The sequence below is a fragment of the Penicillium samsonianum genome, assembly GCF_028829775.1.
Source record: "Penicillium samsonianum strain IBT 33392 chromosome Unknown utg000001l_segment0_segment0, whole genome shotgun sequence".
Taxonomy (NCBI): Eukaryota; Fungi; Ascomycota; class Eurotiomycetes; order Eurotiales; family Aspergillaceae; genus Penicillium; species Penicillium samsonianum.
The window spans coordinates 1490408-1514652 of record NW_026643259.1 but is presented as its reverse complement, the minus strand read 5'-3'; the positions used below and the strand labels follow the sequence as shown (position 1 = coordinate 1514652).

At 49.1% G+C, this 24245-nt stretch overlaps 11 protein-coding genes across 11 annotated transcripts; 5 read left to right on the top strand and 6 right to left on the bottom strand.

The window, feature by feature from the left end:
* Nucleotides 1–849: 849 nt before the first annotated feature.
* Nucleotides 850–2198, bottom strand: N7471_000602 (Rcd1-like cell differentiation family protein; the record flags this gene model as incomplete). The annotated part of the gene is made up of 3 exons (XM_057273323.1): nt 850–1024; nt 1079–1454; nt 1517–2198. 3 exons carry the CDS (start codon nt 2196–2198, stop codon nt 850–852), a joined length of 1233 nt encoding a protein of 410 aa, XP_057141502.1.
* An 806-nt stretch (nt 2199–3004) lies between these two features.
* Nucleotides 3005–4232, bottom strand: N7471_000601 (uncharacterized protein; the record flags this gene model as incomplete). Its single annotated transcript, XM_057273322.1, has 2 exons — nt 3005–3087; nt 3158–4232. 2 exons carry the CDS (start codon nt 4230–4232, stop codon nt 3005–3007), a joined length of 1158 nt encoding a protein of 385 aa, XP_057141501.1.
* A 3208-nt stretch (nt 4233–7440) lies between these two features.
* Nucleotides 7441–8211, bottom strand: N7471_000600 (uncharacterized protein; the record flags this gene model as incomplete). Its single annotated transcript, XM_057273321.1, has 1 exon — nt 7441–8211. The coding sequence occupies one exon, from the start codon at nt 8209–8211 to the stop codon at nt 7441–7443; it is 771 nt and encodes a 256-aa protein (XP_057141500.1).
* Nucleotides 8212–9230: 1019 nt separating this feature from the next.
* On the bottom strand, nt 9231–9698 carry N7471_000599 (uncharacterized protein; the record flags this gene model as incomplete). Its single annotated transcript, XM_057273320.1, has 1 exon — nt 9231–9698. The coding sequence occupies one exon, from the start codon at nt 9696–9698 to the stop codon at nt 9231–9233; it is 468 nt and encodes a 155-aa protein (XP_057141499.1).
* Nucleotides 9699–9701: 3 nt separating this feature from the next.
* Nucleotides 9702–10216, bottom strand: N7471_000598 (uncharacterized protein; the record flags this gene model as incomplete). Its single annotated transcript, XM_057273319.1, has 2 exons — nt 9702–9871; nt 10036–10216. 2 exons carry the CDS (start codon nt 10214–10216, stop codon nt 9702–9704), a joined length of 351 nt encoding a protein of 116 aa, XP_057141498.1.
* Nucleotides 10217–10509: 293 nt separating this feature from the next.
* N7471_000597 (isopenicillin N synthase family dioxygenase) lies at nt 10510–11658 on the top strand (the record flags this gene model as incomplete). Its single annotated transcript, XM_057273318.1, has 3 exons — nt 10510–10857; nt 10951–11386; nt 11435–11658. 3 exons carry the CDS (start codon nt 10510–10512, stop codon nt 11656–11658), a joined length of 1008 nt encoding a protein of 335 aa, XP_057141497.1.
* A 306-nt stretch (nt 11659–11964) lies between these two features.
* On the top strand, nt 11965–12835 carry N7471_000596 (DNA replication protein PSF1; the record flags this gene model as incomplete). Its single annotated transcript, XM_057273317.1, has 3 exons — nt 11965–12039; nt 12160–12680; nt 12742–12835. The coding sequence occupies 3 exons, from the start codon at nt 11965–11967 to the stop codon at nt 12833–12835; spliced, it is 690 nt and encodes a 229-aa protein (XP_057141496.1).
* A 977-nt stretch (nt 12836–13812) lies between these two features.
* On the top strand, nt 13813–17225 carry N7471_000595 (sulfate transporter family protein; the record flags this gene model as incomplete). Its single annotated transcript, XM_057273316.1, has 4 exons — nt 13813–14059; nt 14131–15462; nt 15515–15714; nt 15765–17225. The coding sequence occupies 4 exons, from the start codon at nt 13813–13815 to the stop codon at nt 17223–17225; spliced, it is 3240 nt and encodes a 1079-aa protein (XP_057141495.1).
* Nucleotides 17226–18054: 829 nt separating this feature from the next.
* N7471_000594 (uncharacterized protein) lies at nt 18055–19255 on the top strand (the record flags this gene model as incomplete). The annotated part of the gene is made up of 5 exons (XM_057273315.1): nt 18055–18151; nt 18210–18357; nt 18410–18507; nt 18571–18748; nt 18814–19255. The coding sequence occupies 5 exons, from the start codon at nt 18055–18057 to the stop codon at nt 19253–19255; spliced, it is 963 nt and encodes a 320-aa protein (XP_057141494.1).
* A 1273-nt stretch (nt 19256–20528) lies between these two features.
* N7471_000593 (uncharacterized protein) lies at nt 20529–23393 on the top strand (the record flags this gene model as incomplete). The annotated part of the gene is made up of 4 exons (XM_057273314.1): nt 20529–20621; nt 20682–21118; nt 21167–22535; nt 22601–23393. 4 exons carry the CDS (start codon nt 20529–20531, stop codon nt 23255–23257), a joined length of 2556 nt encoding a protein of 851 aa, XP_057141493.1. The 3' UTR covers nt 23258–23393.
* A 66-nt stretch (nt 23394–23459) lies between these two features.
* N7471_000592 (ESCRT-II subunit protein VPS25) lies at nt 23460–24131 on the bottom strand (the record flags this gene model as incomplete). Its single annotated transcript, XM_057273313.1, has 2 exons — nt 23460–23572; nt 23636–24131. 2 exons carry the CDS (start codon nt 24129–24131, stop codon nt 23460–23462), a joined length of 609 nt encoding a protein of 202 aa, XP_057141492.1.
* Between the last annotated feature and the right edge of the window lie 114 nt (nt 24132–24245).

Genomic DNA, 24245 nt, shown 5'->3' with positions numbered 1-24245 from the left:
TGGGCTTTTTTTCGTGTCGTGAGGCAAGACGATCAGTAAGGCGGCGCGTCAAGGATCGTGTCACGTGAGCAGATGCGTTTGTCGAATTTAGCAAGGGGAGAAGGGATAATGAGAATTAATTCTTATTCAGAGCAAATTTTATTTTGTCGATCATATAACATTAGATTAATCTTAATTCTTAGATGAGAAGAAATCTATACAATGAAATTATGCAAACAATGGAAGATCGAATATTCATGAATCGGAGACAAGTACATTCATGCTTTTGAGAACAAAGTCGCATATACACAAGAGAAAACAGGAAAAGATCAATAAAAAACAATAAAAAACAAAGCAGACGCCTGGATCTTTGGATATCTCTCGCTTTCAAAGGTCTATCTCACACAGAGCAGTTGGGGGTCGTCAAAGACGAGGAGAAAATGCACACAGACGACAGCGCCAACCAGAATTCGCGCCACGCGACAGTAGATCTCTGTCGAAAATGAAAATCAATGACAATCAAAGAGAAGAAGCATATTTCCCACAAGTAAAATGCAAAGCAAAGATAGAAAAAGGAAAAGAAAAAAAAGAAGAAAGTAAAGGACAGGAATACATTAAACCTCCCCCAACGCAGATCACCGAACCCTCAAGAAACCCAATATAAATGCGGCAAAGAGAGAAACAACCAGGAATGAATAAAAAACAGATTTGGATCCGATGCCCTCAATCGACGACATACCTCACGCGCTGGATCCATCCAGTTCTTCAACCACAATTTTGCGCCTTGTGTCCGTTAATCGCCAGAAGCCTTTCCCATGCATATCATAAGGTAAAATATTTCGGGAGAAAGAAACAGATGCTTTTCGTATGTTACATGGCTGTCGGGGCTCCATCCGAGACGGTGTCGGATAAGTTGATAAGGAGTTGAGCCAGGCAGCGTTTGGTGGCTGCATCGTCACGGAGGACGGAAGAGAACGTGGCGTCCCGGAGAGGTTCGGGGAGACATTGCCGTAAGGCCTCTCGGGCCCGGCTGTTGTCACTGAGGCTGTATCCTGCTGTTAGAGATGCCCACGGAGAGGGAGATCACACAGGGACTCACCGAAGGAAGCAGCGCACAACATGCTTGAGAAGGCGGACAGTCTGTTGCTCCACCAACTGAGTGACCATGTTGCTTAGGACAGTGCCCACAGCATAGAATCTTTCATATGTCGCGCAAATGTAGCCCAAGCCAATATCATCAAGAAGAATTTTCTGTACGATAAAGATAGCAACAGTTTTGCTCAGTTCCGATCCCGTCTCCATAATGCGAAGGCAGAGAGGGATGATCTCTGTAGTTAGGAGGAAGTTGATCACGTCAGAGGAGTCATTCTTCACCAATGCGCCGATGACGCCCAGCGATGTAAGTCGGAGGTATTCGAAGGGACGAGACTTGGATGTGGTGTTGAGGAAAGGATAGAGGAAAAGAGGGATGTGAGCTGAATGAGGAGGGGATATTAGCAACCGATTTTGCATGGGTCATGGTAGATACATTGCTCACCGTTCAAGAAGAGAGTGCGGGTCTCATTGTGGGAGGCGACGCATTGCAAAAGCGCCAGCGCATTGCAGACTCGATTTGACGCGGCAGCAGTCAGCTGAGAGGGGTTCAAGAGCGGATATACCGAGATAATTTCTTGAAGGAGCGCAGTCATGACACCTGCAAGTTTCCGACCGTTAGTTATTGTAGACGGGGCTGATCGCACATCGGGAATGGAGCCATACCAAAGAGAGTGCCAGATAACCAGAGCCAGTTCGGGGACCTGTTCCCGCTTCTTGCTCAGTTCCATCAAAGCCGATTCCCTGCGAGCTGGATCCAATAGCTCGGCGACCCAAATGAAGACCTTGCGATTCTCCTCACTGATTCCACCGTCCATGCCGGAGACCGCATTTGACATACCATCTCCACCCATGCCGCCGGCGCCACCGGCTCCCTGCGCGGGGTTTCCAGCGCCGTTGCCGCTCATGGCAATGCGGCCATAGTGTTGTTGCTGTGCTGCGGCAGCAGCAGCTTGCACCTGGGCATGCTGTTGGGCGACCAGGGAAGCGTGCTGCTGCTGCGACTGGTGTGGGTGCGGCTGAGCCTGATGGTGCTGTTGCTGTTGCTGATGCTGCATCCACGAGGGGTCAGCCTGGGGGTATTGATGTTGGTGAGAGAAGACGTGTTGGGTCTGCGCTTGAAGCATGGTGGGTGATGAGTCGTTTCGGAGACTCGTAATACTCCGAAGGATCGGAACTCTGGCGAAGCGACGGCAAAATGGGGGTTGGGATAAAGTTGAAATAGGGTTAACAACGTCAGGAGTTTAATCCCGAGACTGAAATCATTGATGACTGAAGACGGGTTGCAAGGATAGTGGTAGAATGGGTAGAATGGGCCAGGTCGAACAGAGGAGTGTGGAGGAGGGAAAAGGCGGAAGTGAAGGCGGGGAGATAAAGTGCCTCCCCTAACTTTTGTGTGGCCATTTTTTGGCCTTGGGCATGTCTTAACTAGTTAGTCCTACGGAGTACTCCGTATGGAGTATTCTATGTATAATTATTTTTCTTTTCTGTCCTTTCTAGTCTTTTATCTCATTTGACTCGGATCTATTGAATTTGCGTACTTTGCGTCTTCAAACCTGCAGGGCATCCAAACAGAGCACATTGTTTTCTGCAAGCTGTTTGCTTTCTGCAGCCATTGCAATTTCCCATGCGCCTGTTCCAAGGTTGCTCAGAGTTATTTCATGCCGGTGCCCGGGGACCCAGCAATTATATCATGTCAATACTTATTAGACAGTAATAAACAAGTTCAAGAATCATATTATCATGTCGAGTTTGTACTCATAATTTCATATGTACATCGTAGTGTGCCATAAATCTCTCATATCGACATCGAAAAAAAAGGCAATATCGTCAATCCTAAATCAAAACCAAAAAAAATCATCGTGCAAATCATGGTGATACATTAGTCACGTTATAAATCCAGCGCCATAAATGCATAAATCAAACCGAGGCGTCAGACGTTATCATGGACGGGCGGAGCGAGTGCGCGATCGTCGTGACCGTCGCGTATCCCTCGTTCGTCTGTCAGAACTTCGGCTACCTGTGAAAGAAGGAAAAGTCAGTAAAGGTCTTCCGTTTATGGGGATACATGGGGGGGGAGACATACTCCCTGTGCCCGAGTAATAATCGGAATAGTAGTAGTATGAACTTGGGTAGGAGGACTCGGTCTTGTCGTCATCGTGCTCTCTATCTCTCTTCCTCTTCAATCCCAAGCACAAAGCAAGAGCACCCAGGATAATGGCAATTGTTCCAAAGCCCCATTTGGAGTCTTTCTTTTCGCTAACCTCACTGCCTCCCGCGGCTGGTCTGGCTCCGAACCACGTTCGCCGGCCGGCAGGAGGAGGGGGAGGAGGCCGACTGCCATGCGAATGATGAGAATGTCGCTCTTCGATATAGGTTGTATCCTGTCTACGGCGCTTCTTGCCGATGCCGAGTGCCGCAAGCAGGCCTTCCAAGACGCCCTTAAAGCAGACGCAGGCGCAGAGCAGTAGCAACAAGAACGCACCGACGATACTGCCAATGACAATACCTGCGATAGCGCCACCACTCAGTCCGCCGCTGCTTGCAGCTTGGACCCCGATTAAATCTGCCCCATCTGTTCCGACCGGGGCTGTGAATCCCTCCGTGGTGGTTGGGGCCGAGGTTGCTGTTACGGTGCTTGCCCCATTGCTCGTCCCTCGCACGCCAGGCGTGGCTTCTGATCCTGATCCTGTTTCTGTAGCGGTCACAACAATGGAAGAGCTCTCAGCGACACATTGGCCTGCTTCACATTCTTGCGCAGCCTCGCAACAAGTCGAGCCACACTTTGTCTCGCCGAGGTCGACTCTGCATGTGCCCGTGCTTGTAGCTGCAGCGATCTGGCTGCTCCACACAGAGGTAATAGTTGTTAGGTCGGTATTGGTGAGCACGTAGGTCGTTGTGTAATATTGATAGCCTCCACTGCTGCCACTACCACTGCCATCTGCACAGACAGCCTCTTGGGCACTGTTGGTACTGCACGTTTGACCGGTCTCGCAGCAAAGCCAGTCGTTGTAGCCACAAGGATTTGCACAACGCTTTTCAAGCCTGTTTCCTTCGAGAACGTTTGGTTCAAATGCGAGCGGGGTTGCGGCTGTGTGGACCGAGTAGTTGAGAAGTAGGGCAAGTGTCGAGAGCACCGGCAGGACGGATAAAGACCGCATCGCAAAGAAAGGGCGAGGCAACGCTTGCCAAAATTCAGTAGCGAAATCACTCGAGTCGGAGAGCCTGTGGGATTTGGACTGGAGCGGTGTTTCTCAGGAGTCTTGTCTCACTCGTATACTCAAGCGATAGCGATCTTTGTAAATCACTATTAAACAAAGATCTCAAATTCCTGAGACGTCAAGAGATTATCGGAATGTAGATAAAGAATAAAGAAGAATGAGAAAAGTCAAGAGAGGAGAGTGTTCCAGTTTGTTAGCTACACAGCGTCTCCCAGCCTCTCTCTCCGTATACCCAACCACCCGATTTCCTACCAATCGCCTAACCCACCCAAGACTTTGTTTTTATTTCCTGGTGGCTGGGTTTCATATTAAAGACATTTTACTTGATTCTGATTAGCCCAACACTATTTTTCACAATAACAAGCCCTGAGTTTGCCCCTTACCTGCGTCCTGTCAGAAGCGATCAACGGGTTGAATGCAGGTTTCTCCACCCCGCATGGCAGCAATCAGCTAAAATGTCCAACACCGCCATTTTAGAATTGCCATGACTCAGGTCTATGACTCGAAAAGAGGAACACAATTCAATTGTGTATACTCCGTACGTTGGGCAGCCATGAGTCCCATAAATCGCAGCAAAGCGTGGATGTCGTGGATGTCATGGTCGGGGATATTCCGTGCCACCAATGGCAGCCCAACAATGAATTGCCCAATCCTTTGAATGCCCTGAAGATCCGATCGAACCTGCAGCTAGACTCCCGGAGAGCTGTTGGGGGGACATCCTGCCTACAGCGACTCACATCTCTCCAAGGAACATCCCCTAAAGTGTCTCTACATCGTATGCTGATGACTTTGTTTACCTTGAAAGATCAAGGACGGTTTCCGCATGTTCACTAACTCGGTGAAATCGGTGACCAAATCTTCTTCAAGCGAGTCATTTTAATAGAAAAGTACCACTGCCTAGGCGACCCTACAATGCTTGTTCACTTGCTAGATATATCGTTCTTTTTTCTTGCTATGGAAATATCTCTAACAACTCATACTTGTGTATGCGCGAAACCACTTATTGTCCACATGGTTGCTGGTACGATGGCTTGAAACTCGCCATAATGTCATCAACATATTCGATTCCATCGGAGGTGCAGGTCCTGTCCACTGTCATTGCCGAAGACAATGTCTTGTTGTCGGACAGCTGCTTATGTTAGGTCATCCATGAATGGCGAGACTCTTCGCATCGCCAACATTGGCCACGTTTAAAACGAGCTTCGGATTATCCACGATCTTGCTCCCCGCCGTGTTATCATCTTTGACCCTAATTTTGAGCATCCTGCCGAAGCCTTGCGTGAGGTATTCTTAGCTTGCGCGTGGGTTGGAAGAATTCTGAACCCGGCCACATAACCCAGCTTCCATGAGGGCTGGATGCGACGAACTGGGCAATCCTCGCGATGTTCTGAGAGCCCGAAGATCAAGAATCTCAATACCGAGCAAGAGGTGCCCGTGCAACAAAGGAATTCAAACAAGACCCAATGTCGCGGAGCATTTCCAGATGTGTAATAAATGTGGCAGGACCAAAGGCTGCCCTCCAATACGTGAGACTGATACATACGATGGTGAAGACTCGATGATCTTTCAAAAATGTACCGAGTGCTAGTTCTGAACAATTTTCGACTATTGACAATAATACTACAAATCTTCTTTCCGTGCCCGCTGGTCACTCGGTCGTGGAGTATAGCTGCTAAACACAGTTCATCTCGAATTGTTACCGTTTGATATATGCTCCATCACCAACCTGGAATGGGTTCCCATGCATCACCGAGACTGTCGGACAGTTAGGTAGCCTCGAGTTGCCAACCGATGTCCCAGATGTGTTGTAATATGGCCCAGTGATCGAGAAGCCTTGGACAATAATCGTGGATCAGTCTAAGAGATTCAAATGCTTTATTTTTGCCCTTTATCCTTACTGAAGTGTAGATGATTTAGAAGCTAACCCCAACAGAAGGCTTACGGTAAACAAAGAAATCGTTCGTATACCTAGGCATAGAGAATAGATTATCAAACTATCATCCAAATTCACACGTCTTGACAAACAACCCTCTTACCGGATTCCGCGACTGCCTTGTCCAAACATATAGGCGGTTATTTTCTGCCCAAAAATGAGGTTATAATGAATTGAACGCATAGATATTTCGCCCTTCGGGGCATATGGTCAACTGAAAATATACAGAGAAGATTAGCATGGCCCCTGCACTAAGGATGACACGCATAATCAAAGAGAAGCACCTATTTTTTTTTTTACAGATCCTATATTGAGGGTATACAGATGTGGGTCCTTTTAACGGCATATAATTGGTCCTACTGTTGGAAAGTCACGTATGTTTTTCTCGGCGGGCGACGAAGGTACGAATCCCGAGGCGCGCGAAATAAAAATGGGGCATTTCTACCAACCATGGTTGAATCTTTTTTTTATGAACGCCATGGCGGATCCATATCAGATATCGACCACGAACCACAGCCTCGTCCACGGGTACTAGCGGAAGGTTCATCTAATCAATCTACATTGCAGCGGATTTCTACCGATCCAGGCTAGATTAAAAGAGACGATCCCTCACCATGCCCGATCAAATCTCAATCACAACTATTTCTATACCCTGAGTATGGAGCGGACTTACGAGCACCTTACATTTTTCAGTGAATCGGAAGGGCCGCTTAATGGAGCTTGAGAGAAGGGTAGGTCTTTGCCACGGCGTCTGATATGCATACACCAAGCGGCATCAGGTGGAAGATATTTAGTGGTGCTAATTTCAGCCTGTCAAGCACCTTCAAGAGATAAAGATTCGGCCAGCCTATATGACGCTAAATGGATAATTGCATCCAAAATATGGTCTCATCCTTGAGAAAAGCTTGTTGCCGATTCCAATCACAACATATTCTCATATTTAGAGCTTTCCGTGTCAGGGATAACTTGTCAGAATGGAATGCGGACATAAATAGTGCCTTGATGGATAGCGATAACTCAGATCTACCTTGATCACGTATTCAGCTTTTTTAAAGCACGTAAACCGAGAGAATTGGCAGAGTTATAACTCGAACCCGATGCATCATAAATTCCAGGGGTTTCTGATTGCTCCCACATGGTGATAGAAAATCACAGGAAAAAAAAAGATGTACAAACAAAAAGAACGCATTCAATATATCATTTCAGATCCATGAATCATATAAACATCCCCGCAACCCCAACCGCCAGCCCAAGGACCAGATCATGGAGACTCGACATCCGCACAGGAGAGGCATCATTCCCATTCGCGTCCGCACTGCCAGTCTGTGTCGCAACGCCACTACAATACCCCAAATTAATGCCATGGCAAGCCTCTACACTCAAGCTCGAGCAAATAGAAGTCGCCTGCGACGCAGCCGTGACAGCCTGAACCGTCTTGCCTCCGCCGGCACCACCAATAGTAACACCGTAGCGGCCCATCAGCGCGCCAGTGCATTGTGCGTACTCAGACTGACAAACGGAGTAATAGGACGAGCAAGTCTCAGCATTGTTGAAAGCGGTCGGGACGACAACGAATGGGTATGCGCCGTCTATTGTCGACCCGGTAACGGACGCTGCCCCGCTTCCGGTAGTGGTGGTTGCGGTTGCGCCGCTGGGGAACATGAACATGGTGCCTGTGCCTGTCGTCTTCGTGCCAGTCAGACTGCCGGTGCAGCTTGCGCCGCTCGCGCAGCAGGCGATGTTGTTGGCGTCATCGCGCGAGCAGTTCGTTCCGTGCTTACAGCATGCGTTTGCGTTGCCTAGTTCGGTGCAGGGGTTGAAGCCGCTCGGGCAGTTGTTGTCGGCTCGTCTGAGGATGCGCAGGACTTCAAATGCTCGTTTGTTGGCTGTGGCTTCTTCTGCTGCCGTGAAGGGTGCTGTCTCTGTTGAGTGGACGGTCGAGGTGAGGAATGTGGCGGCAATCCAGATCCACCGGGAAGCCCGCATTATCGGGGTCTTGGGGCGGGGTTGGAATGGTCGGTTTAGGGGGATGGACTCGAGATTTTGGTTGATTTGGGTGAGTTTAATGGTCTATTCTCATGCTTCGTTTCGTCGTTGGTGCCGTTATCCGGGGTTGGGCAGAGTGTCAACAAACTACTGAAAGGAGTAAGATTAGCTTCACCCGGTCGCGAGGGGTATAATTGAAGACACGACACTTGAACATACACGCGTACTTGCTGTCTGAAGGGCGATTCTAGAGATTCCAGAAAAGATCAGAGTTTGAAGAACAAATGATGTAGTTCCTAGGTCAGGTCACAAATCTCCACCGGGATGCCCTAGCAACCGCAGCCCGACCCTCTAGACCCGAAGCCCAAGCGTTATATTAATTTCTATATTAATTTCTATTAATGGGAACACTGGTAATATGTATTAAAACATTTTCAATAAGTACTAAAATCAAACCTGTGAAACAAAATGTGGGACACAAATTGGCACTTACCTACTGCAGCTAAATTGTTACTTGGGTACCTCTAGGGCTGATTGGGCATCTTAATATTTCAACAAATCATCAATGAACCCATAGATGTTACCAGTCAGGAGCAATCCAATAATCCTCTGCACTATCTACATGGAATTTGTCAATTGTTCCATCCACACCGTCTCTTCCAACCGTCCAAACACCACTCTCTACTAGTTCTCTCCACCGGTCTATCAACCTCTCCAATCTCTGAGTCCGCCTTTCCCCACCAAACTGATGAATAATGCCATGCTGAAAGAGCTGTGTGACAGAATCTGGCGAAATTGATGTCCCATCGCTCATTCTCGCTCCGTTGTGATCCCAGAAAGGCAGTAGTAGACGGAAGCCCGCCTCCTCACTATCATAATTGCACCGGCGTACTGACTCACTATACAGCCCGGTAGGAATACATTCTCGTTGAATGGTACCTCATCTCCCGGCCCAAGGAAAAGCCATCGAATCTCCTCCGCAAGATTGACCGCGCGGCTGCTATCTGCAGCTGCGAAGACTACCTAGGTAGGACGGGCGGGATATTCTTGCCCCATTCCTCCTGGTTGCGAGATATCCCGATAAACCTCCGCCGAGCCGTGAAAGCCATGGTATCGTGCGGAACTTCCAAGCCGGGCGCAATAGCTTTAAAACGGGGAGTCTTCACTCTCGTCAGAACCGAACGAATAAAGCACTCCTCCGGTATAGATGCCGCATCAAGCTCTACGTCTGTGAAAAGCGGCGCATCTCTAGAGATAGACAAAAGCGATCCAGAGGGCATTCTAGCTTCGATAGCCGCCGAGTAGCGATCAATAGCAGCCACAGTACTATTGACCTGACTATGAGAATATGGAAGCCAAGACCAAAGCCCGATTTGCGATCGGGACCTCGCCAGTTCTGCGGGCGCTTCGCCGTCTGGTGAATCGGCCGTGCCGATTCGAAGCATATGAATCCAGTTTGTAAGGATCGTTTCCAGCGGGAACCACATATCCTAATGCTCGTCGATCGGCTCCACGCTATCCATATTTTCAACGGTCATTGGGAAAGCAGCGCGGTGCAGGTGCTGGTCATAGACGACGCCGACACAATGCGAGCCCAACTCAAGCACAGTACCATAAATAACAACAAATCGTTCTAGGTCGTCTAGATAGCTGTCCTTATCTGGAAAAATTTCGTCGACTAACTCAGTTGCATTGAAATATCGCTCACCCAGTAAAAGAAGCCTGACTCAGGCGAGAATATCGAATCTAGGAAGGAGTTCACTGACGGGTGGAGCTGTTCGCGAACAGCCTATGTATCTTCGTCCGCAAAAATGAAGGGTTGACTAGCTAACTCGTCGAGATTGGGTGTCTCTTGTCCGTGGCGGGCCATCCATCCATACGCAACCAGGTAGTTGTGTAGCCTTGCACAGCGCTCGTAGTCGAGAGGGCCATTGCGGCGCGCGGGGTTGGCCTCCGACACCAGTGCATCCTCAATGTTGAGGACCTGCTGCGGTGTGGTATTCATGGCGAATCGTAATGGTGATGTTCAGAGGGGGCAATCTTGAGATGCAAGTGTGATAAGACTAGTTATTGAAGGCACTGCAACAATGAAGCGCCAAACCCAAAACGGCAAAACTAACCAGAAAAGGAAATTTACAAATATATTGTTTTTATTTTCTCTCATTGGGGTACCCCAGTCTGACATGTGAGGGGTGTTGGGTCGGAAACTTGCCCTCTTGTCCTTTGTGATCTTGTCTCCTATCTTGCTTTAATTTGTTTCTTGACCATTACACCCCTACACTAGAACCTCAAAGTGTCATGGCTTCCACCAATTCCCCCAACATCCCTGTCGTGGACTTTGCCGGCTGGAGCACGGAGTCTGGTCGTCAGCGAATTGCGCAAGAAATCGTCGCTGCCTGCAAAAAAGTGGGATTTGTATACATCGTCAACCACTCATTGCCAGAGTCGATGTTAGACGAGGCATTCAACTGGTCGAAGCTATTCTTCGAACTTCCACAAGACGAGAAACTCAAAGCGCCCCATCCAGAGGGATGGGCGGTTCACAGAGGGTACTCTTGGCCCGGGCTGGAGAAGGTGTCACAGGCGATGAGTACTGGTAATGACCAGGAAAGGGCGGACCAGCTGAGGGAGATTACTGACATCAAAGTGAGAGCCCGTTGTGTTTGTTCATGGTCTCATACCTCCCAGTCGGCACCGAGTTCATCTGTGTATAATTTGAGCTTCATTGACCTGCCACAGGAAAGCTATGACATAGGAAGCGACGAGAATACCACTCAGCCTAATCAATGGCTACCCGAACAAAGTCTCCCAGGATTCCGCGACTTCATGCACCGCTTCTACTGGGAGTGTTTCCGTGTTGGAGGGGAGGTCCTACAAGCGCTTGCTGTTGGCTTGGAGCTAGATGAGAACCATCTGCTCGAGAAACACTCGGGTCATAATAACCAGCTGCGCCTACTACACTATCCGCCTATCCCGGCAGAAGCAATTGAGGCAGAGCGTGCAGCCAGATGCCCCGCACATACCGACTGGAGTTCGATCACCTTGCTGTTTCAAGATGACTGTGGTGGGTTGGAAGTCGAGGATGTTTCATCACTGGGGACATTTATCTCCGCAACGCCTATCAAAAATGCAATTGTGATGAATGTGGGGGATCTTTTGCAGAGGTGGAGTAATGGTTCGTTCTTGGTATGCTGCTGGCCTGCTCAACCGCTGACTTGTATAGATCTTCTGATCTCTACCAGCCATCGAGTCACTTTGCCGCCTCTGCCTGATAGATTCGAAGGAGCTGATCGTGTGACCCGTAGACGGTTTTCTATTCCATATTTCATGTCACCGGATCCTGACTCGATGATTGAATGTATTCCATGTGTCGGAGAAGGGACTGCAAAGTATGAGCCGATTACACAGGCTGAATACAACCAAATGAGGGCTTCTATGCAGTACTGATAGTAATCTCAATTATTGGCTCACTTCTTTTCATTCGAAAATAATCTCATTGGTCACTTTCCCCCGATTCGTCTAGAATTGAAGCCATTGTGCCCCTTCCAGCTTTCTTTACCTTTTCCCCTCCTTTTTGACTGTCTTTTTGTGGAACTTCAACCCTAAACAGTGTTCAATCCATTACTGTCACTTCCAATGTACTTCTCATCTATCTATTTCGGAGATCAAGAGCGTTTACCCAAAAAGTGAACATACTTGACCTTGGCGCCGATCACTCCACCTGACTAAGAGGCAATCTTGGCGCTCGCCGAAATGGATCAAAGTCGCGTCCCTCACCAGGACCCCGACCGCGTGGCCACCATGTACGGCGAACTCGGCAACAAATTGGTACGTGGGCTATAGATTTACCCTACTCTTGGGTGTTCACGACCCCAACCCCAACACCGACTGCCAAATAGCAAAACAAGAGAAAACGCAACCCGCTGACCAACACCTTACCCGCCATAGGTCCAACACGCCAAACGCACCCAATCCCTCGCCCATCTACCACCCTACCAAACCGAGATTGTGCGCGCAGTAACCCGCGAAGTCCGCGATCTCGACCGCGATGTCACCCGCCTCCTAGAGCCATTCGAGGGCGGGTTCAACCCCTCGGCCGACCCAGCCATCGCCTGCGCGCTACTCGTCGACCACCTGTGCATGCGCCGGAACAAGCGCTGCCTGCTCGCGTACCACCGCGTGCGCACAGAGAAGCTCGAAGAGCTATGCTGGACCGGGGTGGATATCCTCGAGCAACAGCAGCCGTCCGAGGACGGTGGGGCGGCTCAGCACACGGCTCTCGGGGCTAGCGGGCATAGCTCGCTGAGTCCCGAGGAGGAGGAGTATTTTCGCCAGTACGGGGATATGCTTGCTGCGTATAAGGGCCAGTGGACGGATGTTGATTTGACGGGGACGCTGGAGCCGCCGAAGGATTTGTTCATTGATGTACGGGTGTTGAAGGATGCTGGTGAGATTCAGACGGAATATGGGTATGTTTTTTTTTTTTTTTACTGGCACTGTTTGGGAATCTGGTCGCTAATTTGGGTTTAGTGTGATCAACTTGACCAAGAACAGTCAGCTCTATGTCCGTCAGGGTGATGTGGAGCGGCTGATTGCTCAGGGTTTCCTGGAGCGATTGACTTGAATGTGAGTCTGGACTACCTGGCTTCTTCGGGTTCTATATGAGTACAAGAAACATGAATTGGCGTTGGATATCTACAGTGGTTTTATGAAGGGACCATGTACTTTGAGATACCCCCGCCGTTAGCGTATCTAGACCTAACGGCCAATATGATGATTTTCTGCATTGCAATGGTGTGACTTGAGTCTGATCATGTATGACTGCTGGCTTGATCAGTAGCTTTTTTTTCCGGATGTATTTTCTAGGGCTAGATTTGGCCGATGGTAAAAGACCCATCGAGGCGGAGTCTAGATGCTCTAGAAAATCACCTTGGAAAGGTGAGAAAGAATTAAGCTACAGATGTGTAAGATGTCCGAAGCCAAGCAGAATTTTAGGCAAGTATCGGCCGATGACCATCAAGCTCATTGGCTTATGGCGTTATGCAAGGAAGTAACAAGGCTCCGCATGGTGCTAATGCTGATCATGCAGCATATAGCACTGTGTCCGACCACGGAGCTGCAGCTTGCTGCAGCTTGCTGCATATTATTTTAGTTACGTATGTAGTTTCAAAAGTCGAATTAGTCCAGAGTTAGTGCAATTGAAGAGACAACCTAAGCCCTTGTAGGGGAGTTGTTGGGTGTTTTACCCACTTGGCTCCAGGGCTGTTTCCTCCTAGTCTCTCGCACGGACCACTTCCCAGTATCTTCATCTGTATCAGTCCGGATGAGGTTTAGCTCGACTTGCTAAGGAGATAAGGGACGTTTAGTCAAAAACTCCGGTGCTTCGGACCTTTTCTATCTTGTCCGTTGCTAATTCATATTTGTGTTGATAGGTAACTACTTTTCTCTTCTATGCATATAATTCACTGAGCCCCCTTATGTGCAATGCTCGTCTCGTTTGCGTCATCTGTTTGTCCAAACGGCCGCCGCATGCGCTAGTGGCCCCGTTTATCTTCCGGATTTCTTGACTTTTCGACTTCGCCATCACTTGGTTGGACGGCAATGGCGCGAGAGACCATGGGGGTTCTGCAACCTCGCGGCCGTCGCGACTCCCGCGCATCAGCGCTGTCACGCAATCTGATGTTGGACCGCGAGATTCATGGTAACGCCCCGTCAGAAACGCTGGTGGAACATGCGAACCTAGGCAGCCCGCCCGGTCCAATGGGAGCGGAATCATCCAGCTACAATGGATCGACAACGAGAACACCGAACCGTTCATTTTACCACCGGTCTTTCAACAGCAATATGGGTGGGTCATTGTGCATAATGTACCGTTGGAGACATCGCGCGATTTTTTACTGACCATTGGACCTATCGCAGACCCAGCTCAGTATGCTTCGGACGGTCTCCGTGACCAGACCGCGGAACTCGCTACCTATGGCCTGTCGCTGAATAAAAAATCCCTCTTGAGGGACGGGTCCGGCTTACCCCACAGCCTTGATATATTCCACGGCAGCCAGAATTCTGCAGGTTACTCCCAGGATGAAGCTACAAGCTCTCATCCTGTCGCGGGGGAGGCGTTGTTGGAGCCGGGATATGCCTCTATCGACCCTGCTTCGCCTTCAGGCTCTTCGGCTTTGACAGAGATGATTCGCCGTCCATTGACGGATACGGAGGAGGACCAGGTCACGCAATCCGGGACCGATGATATCTCCTTCCCCCCACCGCCGACGATCTATGAGGGACCCGAACGAGACAATGAGCACACCTCGTTATTATCCAAATCTACACAAAATTATGGAAGTGCAGGCGATGCCGAGAACCAAAGGGCCGCTGTCAAAAGGTCTCCAAACTTAGCAACGAAAGGAATTTCATCTGTCGCCCATTATACTCGAACCCTGTCGAACCCAAAGGCATGGGATAGGCAAGTCATATGGAAAGAGGCTGTGCTATACCCCGCCAGTCTGGTTCCTGCCGTATTGCTGGGACTACTTCTCAACATTCTTGATGCTTTATCCTATGGAATGATCTTGTTCCCTCTGGGAGAACCCCTGTTCGCTCACCTAGGAACTGACGGTATCTCGATGTTCTATGTCAGTACCATTATTTCCCAAGTGGTATTCTCCTGTGGAGGCTCGATCTTCAAAGGAGGAATAGGAAGTGAGATGATCGAAGTAGTACCCTTCTTCCACCAAATGGCTTTTACCATTATGAATTCAATCGGAAAGGACAACCCGAAATCAGTGATTGCGACGACCATCCTAGCCTTCTCGGTCAGTTCGATTCTCACCGGCTTGGTGTTCTTCTTAATGGGTGTCTGTGGGCTGGGCTCGCTCATTGGCTTCTTTCCCCGTCATATTCTCATTGGATGTATCGGCGGTGTGGGCTACTTTCTTCTACAAACTGGAATGGAGGTTTCAGCCCGGCTTCCCGGGTCTCTTGAGTACAACCTCCCCACGATTCAGAAACTTTTCCACCTTGATACTTTCCCTCTTTGGATGATACCCCTGTTCCTTGCCATTGGCCTTCTTGTTCTCAAACGATTTGTTCGCTCAAACTTCCTTGTTGGTGGGTACTTTATTGCCGTTGCTGCAGTGTTCTACATTGTCATTTTAAGCGCCAGGATCTCTATGGGTGCTCTGCGCGACAATGGGTGGGTCTTTGATGCTCCATCTTCGAACAACCCGTGGTATCATTTCTATTCTCTTTACGGTAAGTGGATTGGCTGCAATACTTTGGGCGTTGCCATGCTGATTCGTTACAGATCTCTCCGCGGTAAATTGGACTGCCTTTGGTGAGACAATCCCGGCCATGTTTGCTTTGACCTTCTTTGGTGTGCTTCATGTGCCCATCAATGTGCCTGCTCTCGGCATATCGACGGGCGAAGACAATCTCAACGTTGACAGAGAGCTTATGGCACATGGAGTGACGAATGCACTTTCGGGATTCGTAGGAAGCATTCAGGTATGTGACACCCATCGGTAGAGTTATGGTTAATGAGCTAACGAAAGCAGAACTATCTTGTCTATACCAATAGTCTTCTCTTCATTGCAAGTGGCGGATCATCTCGGTTGGCCGGTCTGATGTTGGCCGCAGCCACAGCAGGGATTATGGTCATCGGCCCAGTCATAATCGGCTATATTCCCATTATGGTTGTCGGTGCCTTGATTTTCTTGTTGGGCATTGAGCTTTTGCAGGAGGCCTTGGTGGACACATGGGGAAAACTCACCCGGCTTGAGTATTTAACCGTTGTTATTATCGTCGTTACGATGGGCGCTTGGGACTTTGTGGTTGGAATATTCATTGGAATTATTTTGGCCTGCGTGAACTTTGTCGTCCAAACGTCTCGCAAATCCGCCATTCGAGCAACATTCTCGGGCGAAATTTCCGGGTCGACGGTACGACGTCCTCCTATCCAACAGGAATTCCTACGCGAAGCTGGACAGCAGACCCTGATCATCAAGCTTGGTGGATATCTCTTCTTCGGAACCATCGTGAATGTCGAGAACACCATGCGTGGCCTGATCGAGGAGGAAGCTTTCGACCGGCGTCCCATTCGATTCATCATTCTCGATTTTTCTCGGGTCTATGGACTCGACTTCTCAGCCGCAGAAGCATTCACCCGCATCAACCGCGTTCTCCGAAAGCGCAACGTACAGACAGCCATCTCCGGCTTGGATGTCGAAGGTGATGTAGGCAAGTCCCTACAAAACGTAGGGCTCTTCGAGCCAGAGTCCGCTGTCCCCATATTTGAAGACCTTAACTCAGCGCTTGAGTTCTGCGAGAACAACTACCTGAAAGTCTTCTACAGCCGCCAGGAAGCACTCTCCACACCCACCGACCCAACTGCAAACTCCGAGCTCCTCGAAATCCCCACCTCAGTCCCAGTGCCCTCGGGACCCAAACCCCCCACTCTAGTCGACAACATTGTCAGCTCACCCCGCCGCCAATACCTGCAGCGCGTAGCGACCTCAACCATCCAAGCCCACGAAACAGCAATGATGGCCTCACCCGCCTGGTCCGCCATGCGCCAACCACTTCCCCTCCTCCTCCAAACCTTCCAAGGCCTCTCAACCGAAAACGAAGACTTTTGGTTCCCCGTCTGCGCCTACTTCTCCCGCGAATCCTACCCCGCTGGCACAGTCCTGTACCACGAAGGCGATGCTCCGCGCGCCTTCCACCTCCTCGAGTCTGGCATGCTGCGCGCTGGCTACGACCTCCCACAGGGCCGCTACTTCGAGCTCATTGTTGCTGGTCGACCGTGCGGCGAACTGCCTTTCTTCAGTGATACGCGCCGCACGGCGACAGTCAAGGCTGAGCGTGATTGTGTGGCTTGGTGTTTGACCGGGGTGCAGTGGAAGGCGCTGCAGGATAAGGAGCCACGCATTGCTCGTGAGCTGTTGACTGTTAGCTTGAAGTTGACGACTGAGCGCATGGATAGTATCACATCGTATGTTTTGGCGATGGCAGCTTGATTTTCTTTTTTCCATTTGCTTGTTCTCTATTTCCATCTAGCTTGGTGGTTATCTGAGTGAGTTGTTCGGCCTCGTTTTTAATATTGATATTCCCCGACTTTTTGGTTTACATATCCATTCGTACATAGCAGCTGAAGCATGCATGAATACCGATATTTTTATGATCGTTGTAGATAGTAAAACTTTGCCTTTAGCGCCTGTTGGGTAACTGATCTCCTTGTATGCTTGAAGCTATCTACCTACATAACAAGGTACATGTACACGTTGGCACGCAATTTTTTAACTCAGGGATATTTCAGGGTCCTTGTAATAGTAGCCGAACGCAAGTCGGTATGGCATCGAAGATCATGAAAACTCCCAATTATATTTTCACAAAAGGTGGACCGAAGTCTGAGATGTGTAATTGACTCTGTATAATATAGGAAGAAGGGAGTGGGTAGACGGTGTTGGTATACAATAGACAGGTTGTCTGTCCGCAGAGAAAAATAACTACAACTCGATATTTGTTTGCCCTACAGATACCTATAAAACCATAGTTCAGGTTTTTGATTTAAGGTAAGCGACAACTTTCAAGCAAGTTATGTAGGAACATCCATGGATAGGTGTTGATCGCACTCATTCCCCCGTCGAACACATAGGGAACTTTCCTGAACAAGGCCTCTTGCATACACTCTACTCCTTGTTTGTCACCGCCATATGCATGAAGTCTATAAAAACCCCCCACGATGGCCAATACTTTATCCTTCCTTTGCCATCACTGTACCCTGCACATCTTTCTCCTTTCACATCTTCATTGCAAGCTCGTCCATCCATGAGCCATCTGGACAGAATGAAGGCAACCCGGCCACAGTTATCTAAAAGCGACTTTGTCAATCCGGGTGTACTGGATGCAGTGAACCCACATCCAGTTTGGGGCTACGCACACGGTGAGAATAGAATATAGGCAATTTGCTCTGGCAATAACAATATATTAAATTTACATAGGACCTATTCCAAATGACAACCCTGATTTCAAACTAAAGCCGAACCAAAGTAAATATGTATCGAGTCGCCAAGTCAGACTTGCTCTTGCTAGTACTATTCATGGGCCAAGAGCCTCTTTGGTCACCATGAATCGTTGCAACACCTTCGTGTATCATATAAGTTCCCTGATATTTTTGTCAGGTCTAGGCTAATTAAAATAGCTGCGATATCTTGGTTCAAGACACTCAGATGTGCGGGGCGACTTTCAAAAACTTACACCCTTTCTACAGTCATCTCCGTATATACCATACTGGTGCCAGTGCGTACATATTCCGTTGTTTTGAACCTCTGTACATTCTGAATATATGCTGATAGTGCATAGCCAACCTACCACATTACACCCGCCTGTCCAATGAGGAAAATACTGCTGGAGATAACGCGATAAAGCGTTGGGTGTTGATGGGAGGCTGGCGGGATGCCCTTTATTCCAAGGAACCTAGCCAGGGGCATATTTCTGTCTCTCTGATCGGCTACTATTGTGATACATTGGAGGGAATTGCGTGGGTCTCTTCTGTTACTCTCCGGGGTGGTGAATTATGGATATACTGACAACATGTTCTACCAGGCGCACCGATGCCCAGTTTGCTGCAGAGTACGGAACCCAATTTCACCAACAGTTTCAATCCAGATACGTAAGTATTCTTCTAAGAATCCAAGAGAAGTATGTTAACAATATTAAGCCCGGAATCTATCCTCCCAATCCACCGATGCCTTTGGTTGCACCGCCAACACCCCATGGCAACGACTCTGGGAAACCCTCTAGATGTGAACAGTCTACTCAAACTGAACCCATCTCTGACAATGACCCCGATATTAGCCCTGATTTCACATCTGGATCTCGACCTGATTGCGAGATTGTGTCCAAGTCTGTGTCCGAGGTTGACTCCGAGCCCGAGGACCAAGAAGAGTGGCCGGTTGACGCTGTCACTGATATCTTTGCTGGGCTGTATCTACCATCAAGCAAATTGGACGCGGCATATGGCCCTATGTCCGAAGAAATGAACTGAGTATGAAAGGTGAAGGGAAATTGTAGCCAATCGGACTACGGGTGTTTCGTGCCTGCTTGATTGCTGTGGCAAGAGTTTCATATGAGCAAGCTAGTTGGAATGTGTCTGAAACGCCTCGCGTCTGTCTGATTGAGAGGATAGATCGAATTCAATGTTATTGGCAGGCGTTCATCAATACAAGCATTATGAAATGTAATTATAATCACATTTTATGATCGGAAAGCACATTCTTGCCTGTTTCAACGTGCAGACGTTTTGGTCTCATCGCGCGTCGTCACTTCGAACCTACGCCCAAGTGTTAGTCACGTGACCTCACAATCCCGGTCCGTAGGTCCAATCAAATAGATCAGCCAGTAGTAAAGGACCTCGAAAGGAAAAAAATAGGTAGCTTCTCTTTGATTATGAGTATAATCCTAGTGAAGGGGCCACGCTAATCTTCTCTGTATATTTTCATTTAACAATATGCCCGAAAGGCAAAAGATCTATTCCTGGAGCTCAATATAACCTCACTTTTTAAGACGCGGTGGGTCGAACGGCGATGCCACGTGACTTCCACGTGGTGTGGGACCAATCAAATACATCGTAGCAAAATATCCGTACTCTCCTCGCGTAAAGAAAAAAAAATAGGTGCTTCTCTTTGATTATGCGTGTCATCCTTAGTGCAGGGGCCATGCTAATCTTCTCTGTATATTTTCAGTTGACCATATGCCCCGAAGGGCGAAAGATATCTTCCTGGAGCTCATTATAACCTCTGTTTGGCAGAATTACACCGCCTAATGTATACAAACAAAACCCCACGAGAGGAAATATAGTTTTACAGAGACCAGTCTTTTCTATTTTACTATTCTATATGAAGAGAGGAATCCTTAGTCAGGGCTCGTAATGACTGCGAGATCAAAATTGTAATTTACAAATGAGATCCGGCAGGTCATAAGCAGCCATAGGCCTTTCCTTTGGAAGTTCCTTATTTGACTGCAATTCCGAGCCGATGTTAAGTATACAAAAATTGAGTTTCTTTGATAATACTACATGTAATGAGATTTTTTTATTTTAGAAATAGACTTAGCTTGAGTCTCCAAACTAGATATATCAAATTAGATCTATCCGAATTCCAATCCCCGCGCGCTGTGGTGCACGTGATCGGGCGTTCCTGACACGCGTGGGCGCGTCCCCGATTGCCTCATTTTTGTTTTACACTTGGATGTGACTCTCTTGGAGTTTTTCCAGTCAACGATCAAGTCTTCAATCGCATATTTTATCTGCAAATTTGGCCATGACAACTGAAAGCGGAGAGTCTAAGCTCTTCGAGCAGTGTTGCCTCTGTATTGTATGCTCCAAGGATCTCTCGAGTGAATCCGCGGAGCAGGTACGTGTTTTCCTGCTACTAGTATAGCCTGTATTAGACTGACAACATATAATTGCCTAGCTCGCTACTCTCCTCGAGCAAAATGGCGGCGAGCCTCTGATTGTCCAATCTGGTGCCGAGGTCCCCGATGTGGCCAAGTTCAGCCATTTGATCTCTACCACAATCGACTTTGAAGCCTACGATACTACCTGCGATGCGCTGATCCCTGTGGTGAAGCCACAGTGGGTGAATACCTCATTGACGAAACGAAAATTGGCCAACCCCCGCCAATACAGCCCAGATCCGCGTCTGTTCATGAATGATGTGGTAGTTACCTGCGGCGACATACCCGAGGGAGACAAGGATGCGATCATAGGTGGTGTCGTCGCAAAAGGTGGGCTGTACGCTCCAAGAGTTTCTCAGATGGTTACACACTTGGTGGACCTCACCGCCGATTCCGACAAGGCACGCATTGTCCAGGCGAAGAAATTAAACGTGAAGATTGTACTACCGCACTGGTGAGTTTCATGGTACAACAGCCAGTGACCCTCGCTGACTGAAAATAGGTTTGACGACTGCCTTAAACTTGGTCGACGAATCGATGAACGTCCATATACACTTCCAGACCCAGAGATCTTGCGCGTGGGCCCTGATACTCCGATCCGATGGCAAGAGAATAAGGATTTGGTCGGTGCGTCGACAACAGACCCGTCTAAGCTGCCCACGCCATCCAGTTCGGCTCATAAATCAGGCCAACGGAGTGTCTTTGAAGGGAAGTCTATTATGCTTTCTCCGGATCTTGGAATCGGGTCGCACTTGCAGGGATCAATCCAAGCTGTCCTCGAACAAGGCGGTGCTACAATGACATCAAATATTGATGAGGCAGACATGTTAATTTGTCGTTACCGAGAAGGATTTGCGTACCGCACAGCATCACGACTGAACGTAGACGTTGGGAATCTCGCATGGCTCTACCGCCTCATGACATTCAACACATATACTTCACCTCTCAGGCGACTACTGCACTACCCGATCTCTCGCACTGGCGTCCCCGGGTTTGAAGGGTTGAAGATCAGTTTGTCCAATTATGTTGGCGAAGCAAGAATCTACTTGGAGAACTTGATTGCAGCAGCAGGTGCAGAATGTACCAAAACCTTAAAGCAAGAAAATACCCATCTGATTACGGCACATGGAACGAGTGAGAAATGCAATGCGGCGAAGGAATGGGGCCTCGAAGTTGTCAACCACTTGTGGCTGGAGGACAGTTATGCAAAATGGAAGCTACAGCCGGCCTCAAACCCGCGCTACAGCCACTTCCCTCTGCGAACCAATCTCGGAGAAGTCGCAGGCCAGACCCAGCTCGACCGCAATGTTTTGGAACAGGTCTTTTTCTCGTCCGGGGAGACTGTTGCCCATAGCCCACGGCGAGCAATGCAAAGCAAGAACCAAAATATGGTTTCAGTGCAGCCTCCCGCTGAGAAGAAACGGAAGATTGATGAGGATGCCCCGGAAATTTCGCTCGGTACCCCGCAGGGTAATGGGAAGTCACGCCGACCTATCCAAACACCCGCACGAACTCGAATCATGTCCGAGGGCAAGGAAAACGAGACCCCGTCGTCGACTAGTAGCCGCAAGTCAAAAGAGGCAGCAACTGCCCGACTCCATGAGTATGCCCCGGATCTTGCCTTGTACGAAAAGGAAAGGAAACGTGTGGGCGGTGTTATCTACGGTGGCAGACGAAAGTCAGACGAGGGCCGGGTTCCGGAGAACAAGAAGCGTGCCTCACTTGAAGCTGAGGATGAGAGCGATGGGGAGCAAACAGTGGAGACTAAACGACAGAAAAAGTCTCGGCCACCAATTGCTATGCACCTCCTGATTACTGGCTATCAGAGATGGGTAGGGAAGGGCAACGAGAAGAAAGAGGATGCAGACAAGGTTTGTTTGGCTATTGCAGTTATAAACACGATTGGCTCAAGATCTATCTACTGACCCTTTCACAGCGAGGCCTTCGAGATCTCGGTATTATGGTGGTCCAAGATGCCCGACGATGCACTCACTTGGCCGCACCGTCGATCTTGCGAACCACTAAATTTGTCAATGCACTCGCGTATGCGCCGATGATCGTGAGCACAGACTTCATCACCAGTTGCCTAAAGAAGGAGGAATTGCTTGACCCATCCGATTTCCCTCTGGAAGATAAAGAAGCCGAGAAGAAGTACAATTTTGACCTATCTTCTGTCACAACAAATGCAAAGAAGAACAAGAATAAAATGCTGCAGGGCTATCGCATCTATTGCGTCGAGGACATTCGAGGCGGATTTGATGCATTCAAATCTATTGTTGAAACAAACGGAGGAGAATGCATGCTTTACCGCGGTCGTCTGGCTATAGCGAATCATTCTCGGCGGGAGGAGAGCGACGAGGAAAGCGAAGCGGAGGACGACAACCCTGCTCGCAAGGATGTCTTTCTTCTCAGCAGCGCCGGAGCTAATCACGGTCGAGTCTGGCCTCGATTCCGTCAACTGGCGCTTGATATCAAGAAAACCCCCCGGATCGTCCGAGTTGACTGGCTCCTTGACATGGCCATGTCGCAGGAGACACGTGCCGCCGACGAATACGAGCTGACCGAGGAGATGATCGAGAACACGGACCAGTAGACTGATACCAAGGTATTGAGTCCACGCCCCTCATCCACTTCGGGCTTCCAACCCAAGAACATGGATTCTGTGTATAAATTTGGAGTATCAGCGACGTGAATTGACATGTCTTTTGACCTGCACATGAGAAGCGCCTTTTTTTTTGTCACGAATAGCCACGATTTATCTCATAGAGAAATCCCAGCATCTCATCTTGAGCTCTTCAAAAGAACTTAACACCCTCCTGGCCCTCAGCACCAAAAATCTGCGCCCTGCCCCTCTTAACCAAGACATTCAGCGAGCGCAGCATGACATCAGTATCCATGCCATGGAACTCTGTAGACGCGAATTAGCACAAGCTGTAGACACTATCACCCACAACCAAAGAGACAATCTCACCCTGTGACATAGCTCCCTCCCCATAAATAAGCTCATAGACCGTCAGAACTGACCCCCTCTGCCCAGTGCCCTCAACCCACTCGACCAACACATCCGCCCACTCCTCGGGCCTCCTCCACCAAATCCACGCAACAGTCTTCGGTCCCTGCCCAGCACCGTTTATCAAGCCCCCCGAAGACGACGCACCTCCAGCATCAGAGATCCACTCCGCTCGCCGCCCACCACCGCCCTCCTCTTCGCTCTTGGTCATCCAGTCGATGACCGCGCGGGCCTCGCGCAGATCGAGGCGCTTGCGCAGAGCTGTGTTGTGGAAGAGTGGGGTTTCAACGGCGTCGATTAGGGAGAGACGGTATTGGCGGTGATGCCGGCACCAGGATTGGATTAGAGAGGACCATTTCTCGAGCTGCGAGTGCCGGGTTGTTGTGTTTGGTTGCGGGGTGAAGAAGGGGGGGAAGTTGTAGGTTGGTGGGAAGGGGAAGGGGGATGTTGTTGTCATGTTGGAGGGGATTAAAGAGTGATGAATGAAGAACAAATAGCCAAATAGCTAAATAGCTCAAATATAAGTAGGTATAACGTAGAGACAAGAAGGTTGAGAGACTCCAAGCTGTGG